Source organism: Berghia stephanieae, chromosome 15, assembly GCF_034508935.2.
Source record: "Berghia stephanieae isolate SIO BIC M18660-M18661 chromosome 15, UCSD_Bste_1.3, whole genome shotgun sequence".
Taxonomy (NCBI): domain Eukaryota; kingdom Metazoa; phylum Mollusca; class Gastropoda; order Nudibranchia; family Aeolidiidae; genus Berghia; species Berghia stephanieae.
In genome coordinates, this window is record NC_088374.1 from 26,254,051 (window position 1) to 26,279,173 (window position 25,123).

Genomic DNA, 25,123 nt, shown 5'->3' on the forward strand with positions numbered 1-25,123 from the left:
ATAATAAATAATAATAATAATAATAATAAAATAATAATAATAAAATAATAAATAATAATAATAATAATAATAATAATAATAATAATAATAATAATAATAAGAATGATGATGATGATGATGATTATGATAATAATAATAACACAACAACACAACAACAATAATAATAATAATAATAATAATAATAATATAATATAATAATAATAATAATAATAATAATAATAATAATAATAATAATAATGATGATATATGATGAATGATGATGATGATGATAATAATAATAATAATATAATAATAATAATAATGATAATAATATAAATAATAATAATAATAATAATAATAATAATAATAAAAATAATAATAATAATAATAATAATAATATGATAATGATAATAATAATAATAATAATAATAATAATAATAATAATAATAATAATAATAATAATAATAATAATAATAATAATAATGATTATGATAATAATAATAACAACAATATAATAATAATGATAATAATAATAACAATATAATAATAATAATAATAATAATAATAATAATAATAATAATAATAATAATAATAATAATAATAATAATAATAATAATAATAAAAATAATAATAATAATAATAATAATAATAATAATAATAATAATAATATAATAATAATAATAATAATAAATAATAATAATAATAATAATAATAATAATAATAAGAAGAAGAAGAAGAAGAAGAAGTAGAAGAAGAAGAAGAAGAAGAAGAAGAAGAAGAAGAAGAAGAAGAAGAATGTCGGTGAAGATGATGGTGACAATTCAAATTTCAGAACCCAAACCACCCCCGCCGCCCCCCCCCCCCCCCCCCCCCCCCCCCCCCCCCCCCCCCCCCCCACACACACACACGTAATACCGTTGTGTTCGACGAGTCACAAGTTACCTGCATTTTCCCCACAGCCGTCGATGACCGCATTCCCATCCACACAGGAGACATCCACGTGACCAATGTCTGCAAAGAGTCTGCCGTATTCCCTGGACTCCGAGAGACGCGTCTCGTGGAAGTCCCAGCAGCAATCATTGAGCACAGGGCAGTACTTGTCACACGAGCAATCGCGGAAACCAGTTCCAAAAACGTCAGTTTCTGAAAGGTACCGGAAGAAAAAGTCGGACAAATGTGACCCCTCGTCTCAAAATGGTTTTATGTCGGGATGGACCAGATGCTAAAAAGTCAAAGTATAGTTAAACTGGTCAAAAATATAAATCGTTGGTATTTAACACAGTAAAATATGATATTCCTTCTCCTCTATAAAGCATATAAACTCAACTTATGCATGATATTTCTGGCTACAAATTCCATTTTCAGCATCTTAGTCATCCCGACTTATTACTGTGACGAGGGGTCACATATTTGCCTATATACATCTTGCTATTAAAATAATTAAACCACCTTATGATTCAATATGAAACTATATTCATCATCAGGCCCCCTAGGGCCTTCGGAAATAGTATCTTTTTATGGTAGCCTAAATCCAAATGCATGACAATATTTGTCAATACTTTCAAGGATTTTGGAACCGGAAAAGTAAAAAGTGTGACGTCAGGACCTTCTACCCTACGTGCTGCTATGTAGTCTAGTGTTATGACACTCGCTTTCGGATCGGAAGGTCCTGGATCGAATCCTTGATCGACGCATAGTTGAGTCCTTTGAAAAGGCTCTTTACTCACGTTCTTTCATCGTACTCGGGTGTAAAATGAGTACCTGGATGTTAACAGCGTTGTCTGTCCTAGAAAGGGTGTACTATCGCCTAACAGGCGTCATGTCACGTCCTACGTATATGTTTCATGTTGCTGTTGGCCAGGGACCCTTTGTAAAAGCGCTTTGGTCACGTTTAGTTAATATTGCTCTATGTAAAAGCTCAATTATTTTATTATTGGTGACCCCTCGCCTCAAAACGGTATTAAGTCGGGATGACTAAGATGCTTAAAATCGAATTTGTAGCCAGAAATATCATGCATAAGTTGAGTTTATATGCTTTATAGAGGAGAAGGAATATCATATTTTACTGTGTTAAATACCAACGTTTTCTATTCTTGACCAGTTTAACTATACTTTGACTTTTTAGCATCTGGTCCTTCCCGACATAAAACCATTTTGAGACGAGGGGTCACAATTTAGAAAATAGGTCTGAAAAAGTAGTCCTTCAGAGCCATTGGGCCCATTGGAGCCAGAGTTTATCCTCTTTTCTATAGCGTGAAACGGACAATAGTAATTGCTTGTTCTCCTTTGGATAGGACACTAGTCAATCACAACGTACTTTCTGCCAAATCTAGCAGACTCATTCACTGTTGGGTGGACCGGGAGGTCAGAAAATAAAATAAAATATCGACAGTGGTCTTGTGGTATGACACTCGCTTTCGGATCGGAAGGTCCTGGGTCGAGCCTCGCTCGGCGCATAGTTGAGTCCTTGGAAAAGGCTCTTCACTAACATTCTCTTATCGTACTCAAGTGTAAAATGAGTACCTGGCCGTGTCTCTGTCCGAAAACAAATTTGTTATATCACCTAACAGGCGTCATGTCTCGCCCTACATGTTAAGTGTATATGTTGGCCAGGGACCCACTGCAAAGCGCTTTGAGTATGTTTAGTGGATATTGCGCTATATAAAGCTCAATAATTGTTATTAATTAAACGATACGATGCGGTACGACAGTGAGTATCACAAAGGAGACTTCCTACCACGATTTCCAAAACACATGTTGCGGGCGGTCAAACAGTGTTCGAACAATAGACTCTCCCTGAGAGACTGACATCTCTTTAGAAGATCTTGCAGTTCCTCAATCCAGGCCTCTTCCGGGAAATCATCATGGCTGATTGACGAGGTGAAGGACGGGGAAGTCACGGTGAGATGCGGTGTCGTAGCTTCTGACGTCACTAACGTACATGACGCTAGAACGATTAGGATTAATATTGTTTTGGTGATGACGACACAGTGCTGCTTCCGGTGAGACAATCGGCCATTTAGGGTCAAGGGTGAAGTGGCTCGGCCATATTCCATGATGAGACCTATTTCAGAATTATAAAATCTCCTGACTATTTAGAGAGAGAGAGAGAGAAAAAAAAAACAACAACAAAAACATTTACATAGCGCATTTTAAAAATGTTTACCGTATTCAATACACTTCACAATATTTCATTTTATCTCCAAGGTTGGCGATATGAAACTATAGTTCCATTTCGTACTGTACCAGTTGCCTGTTAGGCGGTCTTTTTGTCATAAATTCAATATCCGTCATAACCAATAGGTAGTTACTCTTTCATACATGAGTCGAGTGGGGTAATGTGTCTGTGATGTGCCTCGTCTATGAACACAACGCAAGGACCAGATCTTTTTTATATTGATTACTGTCAACCATCCGACCACTGACCACGCTGAACGTCGCTTAACTTTTGTCAAGAGAGAAGACACAGTGTTACTGAGCTGTCGATGCCAAATGTATGCGACAAAAGGTGCTGATATGTTTTAGCTCTTCTATACTATGTCTAGTAATAATGTCAAGCGATTTTGTGAGCGGTCAATATTCAGATGGGTAGAGATAATCGCAGACTTTTGGATCTTGCGTAAGACATTTTTTTTTTACATTGTCTACAGCTGCTGAATTGTCATTATTATTATTATTATTATTATTATTATTATTATTATTATTATTATTATTATTATTATTATTATTATTATTATTATTATTATTATTATTATTATTATTATTATTATTATTATTATTATTATTATTATTATTATTATTATTATTATTATTATTATTACTATCATCATCATCATCATCATCATCATCATCATCATCATCATCATCATCATCATCATTATCATCATCATTATTATTATTATTATTATTATTATTATTATTATTATTATTATTATTATTATTATTATTATTACTATTATTGTTATCATCATCATCACCACCATCATCATCATCATCATCATCATCATCATCATCATCATCATCATCATCATCATCATCATCATCATTATGATAATTACTACTACCACTACTACTACTACTACTACTACTACTACTACTACTACTACTACTACTACTACTACTACTACTACTACTACTACTACTACTACTACTACTACTACTATCTTTCTTATCATTATTATTATTTGTAGTAATATTATTATCATTATCATTACTACAATTATCATCATCATCATCATCATCATCATAATCATTATCCTCATCATCATTATTATAATTACTATCACAAATGTAATGAGTTAAAATAAGCAAACATGGCAGTAGAACTCCCGTACTTACAGCAATGAATAAATTATAGCAAACCACATGCATAAGAATTCCATAGACACAAACACACCATCCAGATCACACGGCAACGTTAGAATGGATGAACTCAGAAAAGTGAGTGGAGCAGGCACTTATGTTGACAACAACAAGAGATGAAATGAAGTGAGTGGGAAAGTGCCAGAAGACAACAGAGAATAAAGATTTCGCCGCGGTGATGGGGGGTTTGAACCCGCGACCTTACTGGTACGACAACTCCGTCTGGCCGGGGAAAGCGTGACTCTACCGTATGAGCTATCAACGATTGTGAAGTCCCGGGTTTGAGAGTTTTTTTGGGTTTTTCTTTTGCCAAGATGAGGGTCATTTAATTCGATCGATATTTGAATCACGAGTTTTCTGGCCAAATTTTGAAATAGGGGTTGTTTTTTTTTGCAGAGTACGGCAGCATCGCCTTGCCGCACAGTTTAGCTGTTGTCTGGTTGAGGAATGAATGTGCGGCTATGTGGTCTAGTGGTATGACACTCGCTTTCGGATCGGAAGGTCCTGGGTTAGAGCCTCGGACTCGGCGCATAGTTGAGTCCTTGGAAAAGACTCTTTACTCTACTCACATTCTCTCACCGTGTTCAGGTGTAAAATGAGTACCTGGCCGTCAACAGCGTTGTCATTGTCCGAAAAATTGTAATATCGCCTAACAGGCGTCATGTCTCGTCCTACATGTTAAATGTTGCTGTTGACCAGGGACCCCTTGTAAAGCGCTTTGAGCACATTTAGTGGATATTGCGCTATATAAAAAATCTCCAAAAACAAATCTAGATTCTCTTCAATAAACCATTAAAAAGCAAAAAAACCAAAAACAAAAAACAAACTCAACCCAAATCTTATAGCATTTGTTTTCAGACCTGCAAATAAGGGGTCATCGTGTCTCAGCGGTACGGTCTTGGCGTCATACCTGAAATGTACCGAGTTCGATTACCCGCTGCTGTGCTGTGTGGGTCTTGAACAAGTCACCTCGTCCTAGCTCAGTTTGCGGCGCTGCACTACGGCTTACGCCTGGGTTATTCCAGTCTTTCCTTAGAATAGACCCTAAAAACAAATTTCCCATGTGGGATGAATAAAGGGAATTTTTAAAATTTTATTATTGTTTTGTTTTGTTTTGTATTTTTTTCGATTTTTTATTTTAAAATTTAAAAAAAACAAACATTTTTACTCAAAAATTAATTTTAATTTGTGCGACTATGTGCTCTAGTGGTATGACAATCGCCTTCGGATCGGACAGTCCAAGGTTCAAGTCTCGCTCTGAGCGGCGCGTAGTTGAGTCCTTGGTGGAAATAAAAGCCCCAACTCTTCACTCACGTTCTCTCACCGTACTCACCGCTAATCTCATTCCCTATACAGTTTTAAAAATTCAGATTTATTTTCTACATCACAAACTTAGAAGAATGATCTTTGTTTGATTAATAAGAACATAAAGTTGTTTTGTAGAGAGCTTGTTTGTATTAAGAAAAACCATTTTTTTTTGCTGGGTAAGCCTGCCATTTTGGGAAAATGCTGAAAATAGTGAGGAGAGAGTTAATGAACGAAGGCTACCCTTTAAACGGTCAGTTAAGTCCTCCACGACCGGACCTGTAACATCCAAAGATTTATCCTTTGTTGATATGTTATAATATCCGGCTGGAGATCTAAGATATTGTGAGTATTTTAGCTAAACGCATGTACACCATACCCAGTCCCGTTTTCAGAGATGGAGAAAAGGGGAAAGTGAGTAAATGGCACTCATATATAATAAAAGAATAACACAAGACAAACGTTTGTGCGGCTATGGTTAAGGCATTGCACTGTGACCTGGAAGGTCCCGGGTTCGATCCCCGCTTCAAGCACTTTCATTTTTTTTCCTTGAGCAAGATTATTAACCCCCAATTTGCTCACTTGGACAACAAGGGTGTTTCCTGTTGACATCAGACATCTTATTTGATGAATCATAATTATCTTTATTCATTCCTTCGTGGAATGCCTAGGCGACGATGTCTTATGATGTGGCTAAAGGTCATTTCAGTTTACCCTACGATGGGTTACATACGTATATACTTATATATATATATATATATATATATATATATATATATATATATATATATATATATATATATATATATATATATATAATTATGCCTTTTTCGACACGACATCATAAGACATCGTCGCCTAGGCATTCCACGAAGGAATGAATAAAGATAATTATGATTCATCAAATAAGATGTCTGAAGTCAACAGGAAACACCCTTGTTGTCCAAGTGAGCAAATTGGGGGTTAATAATCTTGCTCAAGGAAAAAAAAACCCAAAGTGCTTGAAGCGGGACTCGAACTCGGGTCCTTCCTGGTCACAGTGCAATGCCTTAACCACTCGGCCACTTCGCCCCCAATATATATATATGATATGATTGATAGAAGACTTTGTTTCACACTATGACGTATTATCATGTTATGACGTGAATTCCATCCACATAAAATATTGTTAGAATTTTAGATTAATAAATGAGCATAAATTAAACGTCGCATAATCTGCGATGTAAACAGATTGATAAATGAGCATAAATTAAACGTCGCATAATCTGCGATGTAAACAGATTGATAAATGAGCATAACTGTGGCCTAATCGTCAGCCACAGACATAATCATTAGGAGTGCAAACACGATTTCCATAAGATGGATTGGCTGGTCGTCTGATACGCTTCAACAGTCGTAACGTCACTTCCTTCCTAATGACGCATGGTAACTTAGTAACACTAGCTCTAAACTATCGGAACAATGGCGGACGCCCGTATGAAATATTTCCCCGGCGAGCATAAAGCGTATCCAGAGGGGAAAAAAACCCATAAATCTGATCATGTTTTGACTTTTACAAACTCTGATCACAAGGCATATGAAAAGTTCTAGCCAGCATGAAGAATAAAACGTAATGATTTTCTTTGTTTAGAACCAAGATGGCCGCCGTTGCCAGGCGGCGTGACATCAGACTATTGAATCCAATTTCCAGTTCGAGTCAATAAATGTTGTTGTTACTCGAAGCTCGAAGAGATGATAATAAATCACAATGATAAATTGGAATGGAAGCTTAAAATACCATTTCGTGTGTGGTCTAGCGGTAGAATAACTCATCGTGTTTTGTTGACGAAGGGAAAACCCGATACGTCCACATCACTGTCCTCGTAAAGCAAATTGATAATAATAATAATCATAATAATAATAATAATAATAATAATAATAATAATAATAATAATAATAATAATAATAATAATAATAATAATAATGATGATGATGATGATGATGATGATGATGATGATGATGATGATAATAATAATAATAATAATAATAATAATAATAATAATAATAATAATAATAATAATAATAATAATATGTTCCGATAGTTTAGAGCCAGTTACTAAGTAACTATGCGTCATTACGAGGGAAGTGACGTCGTGACTGTTGAAGCCAGTTAATGTGTTGTTTGTTTAAGATTATTACTATTACCAATGCAATATAACGTATTATTACCTTTTCTTGTTTACCTGAAGAAGGTCAAAGGCCGAAACGTTGTTTACTTTATTTTTGTCTCTTTTATAAGAGTTGTTTTTACTCCCTTTATCTTATTGTACATTTTACTGACTCATTTAGGCGTCTCTATATTTTGGAAGTAAAGGTTGAGTACACGTTATACACTTGGAATTAATGAGTTTAGATTCAACAGGGAATGAGATTAGCGGAAGAGTAGCGTCCCTTGATTGGACGTCACCCATTGTCTGTGACGTCACCGGCGGAAAAGTTATTAGAGAGAGAGAACGTCATGTTGGTTGTGCGCATGCGTCTCTCGTCCTCGCTGGCAGCGAGGACGAGAGACGCATGCGCACAACCAACATGACGTTCTCTCTCTAATAACTTTTCCGCCGGTGACGTCACAGACAATGGGTGACGTCCAATCAAGGGACGCTACTCTTCCGCTAATCTCATTCCCTATAGTCATTATATGTTACAATGAATGACATAATCAGTCGGATGGTGAAAAGGTTTGAACTGAGATATTGCCAAGTTTAGTTAGAAGGTCAATTTTTATCAAAAATGAATTCTTGTCATAAATGATTAAATCAACCCTTTTTGTACATCTTTGGGAAATATCAAAGTTTTATTTCACTTCTAACATATTTTATAGCTGGTCAAGATGAAAAAGTATGAAATTTGAGAAAAGTTGCTCTGACCATAACTTCATGAAAAATCACCCGATTTACTTCAAATAAAGATTGAAATGCTATGGGGAGCATGTTTTTTTCAGAAAATAAAGAAAATGCAGATCCTAAATAATGTTCACTTTCCGACTGATTATGTCATGCACTGACACAAATATAATGTCTATTTTCAATCAGTCAGCTTAAAAGGTTACATTCAGCTTTTTTATATAGCGCAATATCCAATAAACGTGCCCAAAGCGCTTTACAAAGGGTCCCTGACCAACAGCAACATGTAACATGTAGAAAGAGACGTGACGCCTGTTAGGCGATATTGCAACTGTTTTTCGACAGAGACAACGCTGTTGACGACCAGGGTACTCATTTTTCACATGAGTACGGTGAGAGAATGTGAGTGAAGAGTCTTTTCCAAGGACTCACTATGCGCCGAGCGAGGCTCTAACCCAGGACCTTCCGATCCGAAAGCGAGTGTCATACCACAAGACCACATCCTACACATTCTTGGAATTAGTGGGATGAAATCTACGTGTACATATTTACAAGTCTGACATCCGAACGCAATTATGGGCCTAGTTTAACATTGTTGTAATGGACAATATTTTGCGTCATTTCTAAGATTTCTACTACAACAATGAGCCCATAATGAATTGGATTATCAAACCTGCAAATAAGTGCACGTCGGATGAGATTCAATCGTCACTATAGATAGTATGCGCCTGGTTAAGAAACTCACAACATTGCCATCCGGAAGTATAACGGACCAACACACAAAACTATGTGTAACTTTGAACGTTTTATAGTCTGGTTAATACAGTTTAGTGAGAATTACTCATTAACGCGGGTGGCAAAGAACAATAACAATAACAAAGACCCGAGTGACGTCAACTTCATTCTATCTATATATAAGGCATATTCTCAAAAAGTCAGATTAAAGGGTTGGCACATTTCAGACATAATTCATTAAAGTAAATTCAGTCATAGAGTTTAACTCACTCACCCTAACATCCGTAGTTTACCCGGGGTTACTTTTACCCCATGCCTATTTATTACAATTTTCTGAGACGAATTATCGGCGTAGTATCAAAACTCATGTTTTTAATTTTTGAATGTTAATGTTAGTTGAATAAAACTATCTATTTACATTCTCATTTTTAATACATTTCTTCCAATTTAAAAAGCAGCGATAATCTCTAGGATTGAGTGAGTCAAGGGTTAAAGTTCAATCCGTACTTGATGCGTATTAGATATGCACGTTCCAAACTGTCAACCTTAAGGTTTCGTACATTGGTAAATAGTAAATAGTAAATCGTAAATATGCGGCTATCTGGTCTAGTGGTATGACACTCGCTTTCGGATCGGAAGGTCCTGGGTTCGAGCTTCGCGCTCGGCGCATAGTTGAGTCCTTGGAAAAGTCTCTTTACTCACATTCTCTCACCATATTCAGGTGTAAACTGAGTACCTGGCCGTTATCAGCGTTGTCTTTGTCCAAAAAATTGTAATATCGCCTAACAGGCGTCATGTCCCGTCCTACATGTTAAATGTTGCTGTTGACCAGGGACCCCTTGTAAAGCGCTTTGAGCACATTTAGTGGATATTGCACTATATAAAGCTCAATTATAAAAGCACAATTATAAATAGTAAATAATGAATTTATATAGCGCCTAAACATCCACGTTAATCGTGCTCTGCTCTGCGGCGCTTTACACAATAAAAAAATGTTTAAAAACAACAAAATTAAAAATCACGACACTACATAATAAGCATGAATACAAAATGCGACATCTAAGCAAGATCTATTTCATGAGAAATAAGCCTCGCGGAACAACTGTCTTCAGACATTTCCTGGAAGATGATACAGTTTCACAAGACTTTGTCCGAGGACTAAAAGTGCGTTCTATGGGCGTGGAACTATGGGCGAAAAGCCTTTTTTTTTTACCTAACTTGGATTTTGAGGTAGTAACTTTTAGAAATTGGGACTGAGATGATCTTAAATTTTGAGTGGGTTCATATTTTTTTTATTAAGAAATCGCCTATGCAGATGATGTCGATTTTATTGGATCAACACCAGCAAATATAGACATCATACAAAATACCCTCATGAAATATAACCTCCAAGTCAATGCCAATAAAACCGAATTTACAACAATATCGAGGAACAAAGAGGAATGGAAAAGAACAAAGAAAGTCGGCTCACTAATTGGAGACACCGAGGATGTACAAAGAAGAAAACAGCTATCAAACGCCGCACTCAGTAAACTCACCAATGTATGGATTAGAGGTGACAAAATAAAGAGAAAAACCAAACTGAAACTGTACCATGCTCTTGTAAAACCGGTACTTCTGTATAACTGCGGCACTTGGGCGTTGACAAAATCCGAAGAAGAACATCTGGATGCCTTCCATCGCACACAGCTAAGAAGGGTACTGGACATCAAATACCCCAAAAAGATCTCAAATGAATCACTCTATAAGATCACAAAAGAAAGACCAATCTCCCTTGACATTTTACAACAACGATGGCAACTTTTCGGTCACATACTACGCAGGGACAAAAACATACCAGCAAACCAAGCCATGTCGGGATACTTCCAAAAACACGGGAACCTTTTCAGAGGAAGACCGATCACAACACTCCCCGTGATCCTAAACAAAAACCTCACAACACTTGGACAAAGCATTAGTCTCATAACGGCAGGGGACCTTGAAAATCTGAGAACCCTAGCAGAGGACCGGCAATATTGGAGACACCTCACACAGGAAATACTGGAAACAGCCAAGGCGACCCGATCTTTCGGTCGAGACGCGAAAGGCATCTAAGTCAAGTCAAGTCAAGTAAGTCAAGTCATATTTTTTAATCAGTTTCTGCAAATATTCAGGTGCCAATCCATCCAGACATCTAAAAACATAGCACAATATCTTAAATTCTATCCTATACTTCACATGAAGCCAGTGCAATTCCTGGAGAACTGGTGTTATATGATCTCTTTTTTGTCGTTAATTTTAAAAGTATAGCTGCTTTATTTTGAATTTTTTTGTAGTTGATGAATTAACCCTCTCCTTACCACCCATAGGAAAATCGTCACATTCGTTACGATGCAACCGACAATTGTCTCATTCTGATTTCTATTGTACACTACAACATGTAAAGAAATGCTTTGATTACAGATATAAATAGTAAACACTGTGTTGTAGAGCTCACTTGTCATTTTTTTTAGTAAGAAAAGTCTATTTTTGTGCTGGGTGGGTGTGAATTCTCGGGGGAAATTCTAAAAATAGCTGGCAAGGAGAGAGTTAATCTACTTTGACAGCCAATGAGAAGGGCATTGCAATAATCTAATCTGCTAGTAATAAAAGAATTAACAAGGATCTTTGTAATATCTTCATCATTATAATGTCTGATTCTTCCAATGTTTCTAATGTGATAGTTACAAGAGATGAAGTGAATAGGAAAGTGCCAGAAGACAATAGAGAATTTAATAATTTTTTTTTTTTTTAATATTGTGATAGTTACAACATTGGCACATTTTTTAACATGATCTTCCATGGATAACCCTTGATCTAAATACACCCCAAGATTTCTCACACAAGAACTAGGTTTAATAGCATTTTCACCCACTAGTATCTCATTTGTAGATATTTTTGAGAGTGGATACCTATTTCCAAAAATTATCATTTCCGTCTTGTCATAATTAAATTTAAGTTTGTTTAGTTTCATCCAATCCTTTATGTTAGCAATACAATTTTCCATAACAGATATTGATGACAGCTCTGAATCATTATTGAGTTTTGTATACAGCTGAGTGTCATCAGCACATTACAGACAGAAAACATTAATCACGGGAAACGTGAGAGCTCGGAACGACATGGACACCAATCAAGATATTATCTCCCTAATTAATTATCTCCGGCCATTGACTTCACATCGCGTCATAATATATGTGACCAGTCGTTTCAAAACAGTGTTGTGTCGGAATGAACACGAGAACAAATAGAGAATGTTTACAGTAACAATGAGCAGAAATGGGATATCTTAGTTTTTATCCTTTCTTTAAAAAATATAGCATTGTGGAGAACATTGTGCTTATTTGAGTCAATCAAAAATTGATACGGCGCACAACTCTACTGAAAGATTTGAAAAATAGAAATGTATTTTTACAGATAACTTGATTTCCTTTTATAATTTAAAGTCAGTTTGAAAGTTCGTTAAGTCAAACAGATATCATAAAAAATTTACCGAAGACACTAACACACCATGGCCTCAACTCTATCTGTCCAGTAGAGTCCTTACTTCCGTTGTGTTGATTAAGCGGTGATCAGTGTTGTTATGTAGTAGTAGTGTGTTCTCATTGCGTGTATGTTTATGTGTGTGCGTGTGTGTGTGTGTGTGTGTGTGTGTGGTGTATATTTGTGTGTATGTGTGATTTGGAATGTAGTTGCGTGGAAAAAAAAGGGGGGGGGTGTCCATCAAGTAGAGAAATTCCTGAGCAAGGGGGGGGGGGTGGGGGGGGGGGTGGGGGGTGTTTGCTAGGAACTGTTAGATTGGCATTTTTCAGCAAATTGTGGCATTCATTGTGATATAATTCACTTGATCACATAACGGTATTCGGATTTACAGAAATTTTAAACAAGTTTCACCGATTAACAACATCAACTAATATTACTGCTGATATTACTGTCGTTTTTATGCCATCGATGTGATAATTATTGCCCTGGGAAATATTTAGTTAAACGTTTCGGCAAACTGTCAATTGGTTCTGTCTAGCTTCTAGCCCGAACAAACCAAAACTAGACAGATTCGGGGACTTGATATTTATCGCGTCCGCTTCAGATTTTCATTTGACCTCACATAAGTTAAGTAAAGGGGAGACATTCCGAAAGCTCCTACATCCCCAGTATTCATTCAAATTGTATTTTCACCGTTGATCTTTTGTCAGGCGTTTATTTATTCAATTTGTCATCATATAAAAGCGTTTTAAAAACTCTAGAACACACCTTGACAGATTAGTGAAAGTTTAAAATTTCCTAATTTGACCATTGTTTTGATTTCTCGGCCGCCATTTTAATTCGTGAAGTATTGAAGGTAGTGCAAAGCACTCCCAAGTAAAGCGTGGTAAAGACTTGCGACTTATTGATATTGATATCTACTGACTGATAAACTAAAATCATGCCGAATAAAGCATGGCAGCGACGACAAGCACATCGATTAAAATGTGCATCTAATCGTAATCAAGCTAATCAAGAAAATGATTCTGGCAATATCGAATGAAAATAGTTCTTTCCCCGCGAATTTGCGGGCTTTTTACTAGCCTCTTGAAAAATAAATTTACATTCACACTTACATTTACATTTTTTTAAAAAATTGTAAACACGCCTAACAGGCAAGACGTGTCGTTGTGTGCTCTGGTGTATTTTGATTGATTTGTGATTTCTACATATTGATACCTGGACATTTTACTTCGTTGTACTCGTTAAAACATACTGTTTCTTATTGTATAGTTTTTATCAATTATTAAGAAAGGACTACTGTATAATTCTGTATTTTATCATGGAAACTGTAAGTTTTAAAAGATTTTTACACAGTCACTTAATGGCCGCCGCTTTCTTACGAGCATTGTTCACCTTATTTTTAGCCGTGATTTACCACCATCATTATTTTAATAATTGTGAACACTTTTATTCAACATCTGATTTTTACAACAGGCCTCGAGGCGGTAAACGTAAACAACGTCACTTTCCAGCTGTGATTTTTAACTCAAGTGATCCGATTTTTTACAATAATATTAATAAGAACAGGCCTCGGGGAGGCAAACGGAAACAACATAACATCTCAATGGTAACAACTCGTCGTCCACCCCACCCTCACACAAACCCCCGTCCACCACCAACACTTGTAACTGTACCGACCACAAACAGTTTCACAAACGACAACAATAACATTGTTATTGGTCTTCTCAATGCACAGTCCTGCCGTAACAAAACCGAAGAATTAAACGATTTATTAACGGAGAAGAACTTCGACATACTATTTATGGTAGAGACATGGCTCTCACAGTCTGGAGACGACCCAGTTGAAAAAGCTATGACACCCCCAGGGTACCAATTTAGATCGTATCCAAGAAAAGATCAGCGAGGGGGTGGCATTGGCGTATTTTATAAAACAAATTTATCTAAACATGTGGAAATCCTCGAAATGCGCTGCAAAACAATGGAGGCCATTGATCTTAGATTATCCCTCCAGAATACAAGATACAACTTCAACTGCATCTACCGACCGCCAGCAAACAAGAAAAACAAAATAAAATTACCTGATGTTAGGAAGGAAATCAACGAGATGCTAACTTTGCAACACACGCGTCCTGGCCATTCAATTATACTCGGCGACTTTAATTTTCACTTCGACAACGTCACAGACACCGCTAAATTGCACGAGTCACTATCGGAGAACAACATGTGCCAGATCGTAACAACGCCAACCCACTCTGCAGGTCACATTTTAGATTGGGTAATTGTAGAAAATTCAGAGTTCCAAAAAACCAACGCCACCGTCGATTATCTCCCCTTTTCGGACCACTCCCTCATTTCTTTCAATCTTGACGTTTCAAAACCATGCCAAGAAACCACCACCACATCAACCAGAAACATTAAAGGCATTAATTTGGACAATTTCAGAGGCGATTTAGAAACAAAACTTACTAAAAAATCCATTATTTCTCCAGACCAGTGGAATAGTTGTCTCATCGAAACGCTTGACAAACATGCGCCATTCCAAACAAGGACCGTCACCAACCGCAAGTATGCTCCGTGGTATACGTCGGACGTTAAAGAAGCTAAAACGAAGTGTCGGAGAGCAGAAAGACTGCTGAAAACATCAGGCCTTACGATTCATCGTGAAATATTCAAGAACGCATTTCGTGCCTGGAAGACAACAATAAAAAAGGCAAAGACCACGTATTTTCTTTCAAAATTCGAACTAAATCTTGTAAACAATTATTTAACATCTGCAATGATCTACTTGGACGTGAAAGATACACTTCATTACCATCTACAACCAATCAAAGAGACTTGCCAAACACATTTGTCAACTTTTTAAAAGACAAAATCCATAACATTCGTTCAGAACTAGATCGGCATGAACCATTTATAGATACAAATACATTCTGTAGTACCCCTTTAGACAAGTTCCAACCAGTTTCACCTAGTTTCATAAACGAGTTGATAAAAAAAGCCCCCTTTAAATCCTGCGACCTTGATCCCCTACCAGCACAGCTTTTGGTCAGCTCCATCAATACATTATTACAATCCATCACATCAATCATAAATACATCCATACTGACTGGCGAAGTTCCATCGTGCTTTAAAAGTGCCCTCGTCAAACCACTTCTGAAGAAACCATCACTGGACCACAATATATTAAACAATTATCGTCCTGTATCAAATTTACCTTTTTTGTCAAAACTTTTGGAGAAGGTAGTTCTTACACAATTAACATCTCATCTTAAGAACAACAGTTTGGAACAACCCTTTCAGTCAGCCTACAAACATCAACACAGTACTGAAACGGCGCTTCTTAAAATCTTTAATGACTTGTTATGTAATGCTGATGCTAACAATATCAATGTATTATGCCTTTTAGATCTTTCAGCTGCCTTTGACACCATTGACCATGACATTTTGTTAAGAAGACTCGAAAATACGTTCGGCATAAAAGGAATTGCCCTTAAATGGTTTACATCATATTTACAGGATCGATGGCAGACTGTCGTGGTGAATGGTGTTCAGTCAGAACAAGTTTTACTAAATTTTGGAGTGCCACAAGGCTCTGTTCTTGGCCCTGTCCTTTTTACTGTATATATGCAGCCCCTTTCTAGTGTGATATCCAGATTGAATCTGAGTTATCATTTTTATGCAGATGATACGCAAATATATGATTCAGCACCTCTTAGTAATTTACAGTTCTTAATACAACGAATTGCGAGCTGTTTTAATGAGATTAAATCTTGGATGTACCACAATAAGTTAAAATTAAATGATAGTAAAACTGAGATTTTAATGTGTGGAAGGCCGAGTATCCTTAAACAGGCAAATAGATCACCTATTACTCTCGGAAATAGCACAATAGAATTTTCAAATAAAGCAAAAAACCTTGGCGTCATCATTGATAAAGATCTTTCCATTACAAGCCATGTGAATAACACCATACAATCTATGTACATAGAAATGAAAAAAATAAGCAAAATTCGTAATTTAATACCGAAGCATATAACAGAACTTTTAATTAATTCCCTGGTTTTATCTAAATTGGACTATTGTAACTCCCTTTGGGCGAATTTAGCTAAAGACAAAATTAGCAAACTTCAGGTTGCTCAAAATAACGCAGCCAGGCTCATTGTACGCAATAACAAAAAATACCCGTCAGCAACTCTTCTTCTCCGTGAGTTACATTGGCTTCCTGTGGAAAAAAGAATTGCCTATAAGATTTGTACTGTTGTCTACAAATCCCTGAGCACGAACAGTCCCTCCTATATTAAAGACCTTCTAAACATATATGTCCCCAATAGAAACTTGAGGTCAAGCAATGACCAATCAATCCTTGTCAAACCTAAGCCATTGCGTAAAATAGGTGAACAGTCTTTTCAATTTTCGGCCCCCCATTTTTGGAACTCTCTCCCATCACACATGAGATGCTCGGATTCGTTGACAACGTTCAAATCTTGCTTAAAGTTTTATCTTTTTACGTCATAATGTTGCAATATTATTTTCATATTTTGTTGTTGTTAAATTGAATTCGTATCACGTTTCCTTCACACTTGTCTCACTGTAATATGTTTTGTTTTATATCACTGTAAAGCGCTTAGAGCCTGTGACAACGGGGTAAAGCGCTATATAAATGCCATTTATTATTATTATTATTCGAGCTCTACGTAAAAAATAGAAGAAAAAATAATTAAATTCGTTCTTCCCTTTGAAAAATAAATAATATTTATGCATTATTCACCAAGAAAAAAAATTATATATATCCGTTCTTCACCAAGAAGGAAACAAAATTACATGCGTTCTTCACCAAGAAGAAAACATTTCATGCGTTCTTCACCAAAAATAAACAATTACATGCTTTCTTTACCAAGAAGAAAAAAATTACATGCTTTCTTCACCAAGAAGAGAGAAAAAATTACACGCAGAAGAAAAAATTATATTTGTTCTTCAACAAGAAGAAAAAAATGATAGTCTATGCGTTATTTACCAAGAAGGAAAAAAAAATACATGCATTCTCTACAAAAAAAAACCCCAAAAAACCATATATATATATATATATATATATATATATATATATATATATATATATATATATATATATATATATATATATATATATATATATATATATATATTAAAACGTATTTCACTAACTTGCCTTATTCTCATCCCTCCACATGGATACTGAATGGGGTTTTCTGACGTCACGTGATGGGCAGGGGGGGGGGGGGTTACTGGGGGTTTCTTGCTGCAACTTCTTTCTCCAATATTATCTCCGGGTTGCTTTCAATCTTTGTCTTAGAATTCGATAACTTGGTTTGTCATGGCCTTGACTGGAGTTCATGGCTGAGAGGGAAACTGTCAAATGTATAATATTAGTTTTGGGAGATGATATCTTTTCCCCGGGTAAATCATCTCACTGTTGTGTATTGATAGTATGTGCTTGGTTAAGAAGTTCACAACATTGCAATCCGGAAGTATAACGGACCAACACATAAAACTCTGTGTAACCTTAAACGTTTATGGTCTGGATAATACTGTTAAGTGAGAATCACTTATAAACATGGATGGCAAAAAAACAATAACAAAGACCCGAGTGACATCAACTTCATTCTATCTATTGTGATATTTTTGTTTTGAATATCATGTTTTGTAATCATTTGAGTGTATTCCTCTTGCTGACATGCTGTGCTGGTGTTTGGATGAGACTTTTAGTTGATCTCAAACTAAGTACAGTGGTAGATGAAAGTCTTTTTAATTGATCGATAATAGGATTCAACAGTCGTGGCGTCACTTCCCTCGCAATGACGCTTAGTAACTAAGTAACTGGTTTTAAACTATCGGAACAATGGCGGACGCCCTTTTGAAATACTTCTCCGACGAACATAAAAGTGTATCCAGAGGAGTAAAACATTATGAATCTGATTTTGTTTTGACTTTTATAGGCCTACATACTGATCGCATGACACGTGAAAAAGTTCTAAAAATTACCGATTTACTTTTGTTTAGAACCAAGCTCCTCGTTACTGGGCGGACGTGACATCAGACTATAGAATCTTGTTTGAGGGCCTATTTTTCTGGCCAAATTTTAAATACGTGTTTGTTTTTTTTTTGTGTTTTTTTTTTTACAGAGAGCAGCAGTGTTGACCATAAAAGAATGAGTGACCCACTGTTTCTACACCGTATTCTGTCTGTGTGAATAAAGTAGTCACTAAAGCTGGCCCTTGGAGCTGGAGTGTCTCCCGGTTTCCATTGCGTGAAACGGACATTGGCAATTACTTCCTACCCTTTGGATAGGATACTATCGCAAAGTTCTTTCCGCCAGATCAAACAGACCCAGCAACAAAAATATTGCTGGGTGGACAGGGTATTGGGGGGGGGGGGAGGTAGAAAAGTAAGGAAGAAAGAGAGAGGGGAGGTGGGGGAAATAGAGAAAGAAAAAAGAGAATTTTTTTTTTTAAAAAGAGAGAGAGACAGAGAGGGAGAGAGAGGGAGAGAGAGAAAGAGAAAGAGAGAGAGAGAGAGAGAGAGAGAGAGAGAGAGAGAGAAAGAGGGCAAAAGAAAGAGAGGGGGAGGGAAAGAAAGAAAGAAAGAGAGAAATAGAGAAAGGAAGAAAAAAAGAGGGATGTAGATAGAGAAAAAGAGAAAGGAAAAGAAAAATAGAAGAGAGAGAGAGAGATAAGTCTCTCTCTCTCTCTCTCTCTCTCTCTCTCTCTCTCTCTCTCTCTCTCTTTCTTCCTTACTTTTCTACCCCCCCCCCCATATCCTGTCAGGGTGAATTGAAAAGAAGTATCAAGTTTACATTTCTTGATTATCACGAAACGAATATAGTGGCGTCATCTCCATATATTATTATAATATTTCATCGTCGGTTGAAGTCAGTGATATTATATATAATATATAATCAAAGTCACCATAATATATCCGCTTGTTGTTCCAATGTACATTTTAAGACTTTTAATATTCTTTTCCAATTTTTATTAAATTTATTAACATTTGATATTTCTTTTATATAATATTACCGAATTGTGTTGTTATTTATACAATATTATAATTTCCATACAAGGATCAATAAAGTTAATTATCTTATCTATCTTATCTTATCTTATCTTATCTTGTATACAAAGTGATACTAGGCTGCTAGAAGCTGTGGACTGGTAAAAGTAATAGACAAAATTGAATATCACAGCTTACAAAAAAAAAAAAATACAACCAAAAAAAAAAAATATTAAAAAATACCGAAGACGGAACGTTTCGGGCTCAAAACCCTTCTTCATCCAACAACAACAAAAAAAAACCAAAAAAAAAAAAAAAAACCAAAAAAAAAACAACAAAACAATGAAACATGAATACATAAGTAGTATATAGGGTTGTAAATAGTTAGAAACCGTTTTTGACGGAGGATGAGGATGATTGTTTTTTTACCTGTTAATCGATATGTTGAGTTCGATGATGTATTGAATGGTATTGTTTTGAGTTCGATGCTGTATTGATTGGTATTTTGTTTTGAGTTCGATGATGTATTGATTGGTATTTTGAGTTCGTTGTTGTATAGAGTGGTTTGTTTTTGAGTTCGATGTTGTATTGATTGGTATTTTGAGTTCGATTTTGTATTGCAAGGTCATGTGACCTACCTGAGCGTGTGTTTATTGAGTGTTCGATTTGCCATCGATTATGTATCGAATGTTTAATTGCGTAATAATAGGGCTATACAGCTGATTAAAAAGGATCCTATCCCGGTGTTATTAGGTTCCGACTGGTTCACCCGCGCCGCAGCGCCGCAGCGCAAATTGAGGTCACGCAGTACAGTCCAAGGACTCTAACGCTGAGCCGCGTTGTTCTTTTAAATTGGTTTCTTACTCCTGAGTCTAATGACTTATTAATTTAATCAATTAAAAGTCCATTGATTCCCTCAAAGGTCAAAGGGCAAATAGCTCAGGCGTCAGCCGCAGAGCAGCGCCGCACAAAAAAATAGGTCAAGGTCATTCAGAGCAGCCGGTAGTCTAAATCATTTTGATTGGTTCTTTCAAATTCTCCGATCTTGATTGGATATCATATTGTCATAGTTTCGTCCGTTTGATTGGTTCTTTGAAATATATTTTTGTCTGGACAGTGTCGTCGCAAAATGAGTGGTCTTGTGAAAGCATTAATTCTCAATGTAGAACCAGATGAAATGTTCCATTGTGTTAAAACCGTGATAGATCAATGTTTTCATCTTTGTCATCAATCACTCTTTCAACAACCAGTATTGGATAACCCATTGGGTTTTTGCTCGATGATTGATACATTATTTCAGCAGCATATCAACTGGTATAGGATAGTGATTCTAATTGCTTATGCTAGAAGAGTAGCTTTACGTCATCCAGACAGGGAAAATTTTTCTCAGATCGTTAGTCTTCATCTTGAGGAAAAACTTAATCATTGGCTCGAATCACATGGTGGTTGGTTAGCGATGCCTCGTCAGATTATACCAGAAAGGTATTGGATAATGCGTCTCATGTGTGTTTTACTTCGTGTACTTTTGTCTTGACTGATACTGAAATGGAACTTTTTGTGAAAGATTTGCTTCTCGATCAACAGATAGATGATCGTTATCAGAAAGCAATTGCAGGATATGATAAGTATATTCACGAACATTTATCGACCTGTCCGTTGATAGAAACCAGAGAACAATTGTATATCGTCGCAGACGAATTATTCTCTCAGATCAGCTGGGGTAGAATCATTGTTTTTTTATGTTACATTAAGCGTGTACTCCGTATTCACCCGGATAGAGAAAACTTTGCTTTATTTGTGGGTTCATATGTGGACAAAAAACTCAGCAGCTGGATTAAGACCAACGGTGGGTGGCCCTCTATGATACAGGAGATTTCGCCCGTCAATCGTTGGACGAATCGAGTACTTTTCCCCATGATGTTTTACTTTGTGATTTGGTGTGTAATCGAACAACTCAATTATCTTTTGAGTTAATGATCATATTGATGATTCGAATCATTTTTTATGTTTTGAATAAAAGAAGCTATATCTTTTCATCTTGTATTATTTACTCTTTGATAATTATATTACCCAACAATTTGTTACAGTTTCGAAGGATTCTTTTTTTTATGCAAATTTTTCTTTGAAATTTAACGTGAACATTTCGAAACTGAAACAAAAGTAGTTCCCCATATAATAAAATTAAAATCTTCTTTTACAAAAAAAAAAAAAAAAAAAAAAAAAAAAAAAAAAAAAACAAAACAATAACAGACACAGAAAAAAAAAACCGACATAAAACCATGTGTTGGTGAATAAAATTAATTTTGTTTTATTTTTTCACAACATCGAAAGCAATGTACTTTCACACACCAGTTACACCTTATACAATAATGATCTAAGGTCATTCACACATTCACATATCAAGCTTTTAAATCATCATTATAATTTTCTATAAATATTAATAAAAAAGAAAAAGCAAAAAACAACAAAACTTGACCAAATAAGATTACGATCTAAATAAAAATGTAATTATAATAATAATAATAATAATAATAATAATAATAATAATAATAATAATAATAATAATAATAATAATAATAATAATAATAATAATAATAATAATAATAATAATAATAATAATAATAATAATAATAATTATAATAATAATGATAGAATTATAAAAATATGATAAAACAAAAGATCATAGAAACAACGAAAGAAAAAAAAAACAAAAAAAAAAAAACAACAAAAAACAAAAAAAACAACACTTTCATACACCATACACATCTTATAAAATGATCATTCACACACTCAATCATTAAACATTTTTTTATAAATGATTAATGGGTAGCAATGTTACATATATATCATAAACATCATTTTCATCCTCATCATAATCATCATCAACAACAAAATATTTGTAATTAAACAATTTAAAGCAAGTCTTAATTTTATAAGCGATCAAGCAATCAAAAGCAAACGGTTAATGCTTATCAATTGTATTGTAATCATCATAATCATCATCATTATCATCATCATCATCATCATCATTTTCTTCATTTTAAAAATCATATATTAAGGTATAAAGTAAATAGAATTATGTCTTGTTTCGTGTACACGAAATAAATTTTATCATAAGGAATCATTTTTTATTTTTTTTATTTTAAACAACAAACATTCCAATTAAGATTACCCAACCAAGGTGCCTCGGGATAAATGAGTAACAGCTCTTGCCACTTTTAAATCGTTCATACGAAAATGATAGGGATTAAAAATAGATAAAAGTTTTGACAAACCTTCACCTTTACTTTTCTTCAACACGAAATATATAACGTACAAACCACATGTGGAACTGGTTATACCCTGAATAATACGCGGGTTGTGTTTACAGCTTCGACTATTGTTTTCCACAAATCTTTGAATTGTCGGATACGCAGAAGGCGGGAACCCAAAACTATCCATATATTCTGCCTTTCCCATCCCGTTAAAATACACAGATACCCAATGTTTTCCGGGACCGGAACTCGACTCTGTGTTAATAATGTACGCAGCTGGTTGACGAGAATTCGGGTTGTTCGGAAGTCTATCTTTAGGATAAACACCTCGAAAAATTCGTCTCGCCCTAACGTGTCCGTTTAACATCGTTTCGATTTCTACGTTGTTCATGATGAAAAGTCAGTGATCACCTGACGAGTGCGATCAATTTCTATTACACTATCTAATTCGCTGTAACAGAACACAATGATCGGATCAGCTAGTGGGGTCGAGAATTTAAGTTCTAGTCTAAGCGACTCGCTTTTTACCAGTTCAAACTGGTTTCCGTCTAATAGCGATGGTGACAGATCAAAACCAAAAAGACTACAACCCTGAGAGTAAGCATTATAATCTATTCCATTTCCGGCATCGTTGTTAACCAGTCCAGCTGCTAGCATAAGACTGTGATAAGCTCTGACATATTGTTTACTACTGAAATTCGGAGTTAGTGCTTTGGACGGTATCTGTTTTCCGTTCAAGTACAGGGCTAGATAGGACAGATCAAAGTGCTGGAAATTAAAAGGATTCTTTTTGTAGTTTCCATTAAAGCTAGTGCTTTCGATTAGACCCAGTACGATCTTAGTCGGGGTTTGCGATAAAAACAAATTATCTTGCACGGCACTTAAATTTCCTTTTGGAATAGAAAAGGTTTTATGGACAACGCGCTTCATGGGGTATTTACAATTGCCGATGTGAAGTGCTTTCTCGTGTGACAGGGCCACGGCTGGGTTTAATTTAATCTTCCTAACATACAACGAGGCGTGTGTAATTACACTCTTAAACCCCTCAGCATCGGTCATGAGATGGAAAGCATCTTTAGACGGGATAAGCCTCAACTTTACATCAACTCCATTAATTAGATACCGTTCTTGATGCATGAAATCTAAATGTAGTTTTCCCATCATATCCACTTCTTTACTCTCTTTCACCAGCTCTTTCCGTGCATCGAAGCCAGCATTTGTACTATCCGTTATTTCTAGTTTACCCGGGGTGTCCTCGTGAAAAAATTCCATTGTCAGGTGACTCCTTTTCGCACCTTGATCATAATTCAACATTGTTTCTACAAAACTTCTAAAAGGATAAACGTTCTCACTTGACGTCACCAGAACATCGTTCAAAGTCATATCCACTTGTGAAAACAAGGCATGAAACCAGGTGTTAACAGGGGCAACATTGCTATCGGCGTCTAAATTAGTTCCATCCGCCTTTATTACTTTAACGCGTACGTGCATAAATGTGTTATGCAAATCCAAGTAGTCTGACGTCCCCCCGCTGATCGAAAATTCGATCGGACCTCCACTCGACAAAGTAGAGATCGGATGGTATTCCACAAACAAACCATCCTGAACAGCAGTCTGGGTGACGGGTAATGAGAACAGATCGAGTCCGCTGTGTACACTCTCTGCGGAATAGGGATGTAACAAAGCCATGATAATCAACCAAAAATGTCTTGAGCTACGTTCTTCCTACGTCTCTTCCTGGTCTTTTGTCGTGTCTGAGTAGGTCGTCGTCGTTTTATACGCCGAGTCACACGTCCGGGTGGCGGCGGCGGCGGCGGCGATGAAGTTGAAGTCAAACCACCCACGGCTCTGTTGAGTAATCTTTTCCCACTCTCCCCCGCGCGTCGTTTTAAAGCTGTTTTAACATTTTGACCGGAAATGACGTCAGATGCTATTTGGGCACCGGTTTTTGCACCTTCTTTTAATAATGTTTTAGCGCCCGATTTTAAGATGGGAAACAGAGATCTCGCAATACCACCAAAGATACTCCCAAGCCCTCGACCTCTTTGATGTCTTCCACCAACAAACACGGGTAGACCA

At 35.9% G+C, this 25,123-nt stretch overlaps 1 protein-coding gene across 1 annotated transcript; it reads right to left on the reverse strand.

Annotated features, from left to right (window-relative positions):
• Positions 1–23,431: 23,431 nt before the first annotated feature.
• LOC144960441 (uncharacterized protein F54H12.2-like) lies at positions 23,432–24,733 on the reverse strand. Its single transcript, XM_078893522.1, has one exon. The coding sequence runs from the start codon at positions 24,731–24,733 to the stop codon at positions 23,432–23,434; it is 1,302 nt and encodes a 433-aa protein (XP_078749648.1).
• Positions 24,734–25,123: the final 390 nt, after the last annotated feature.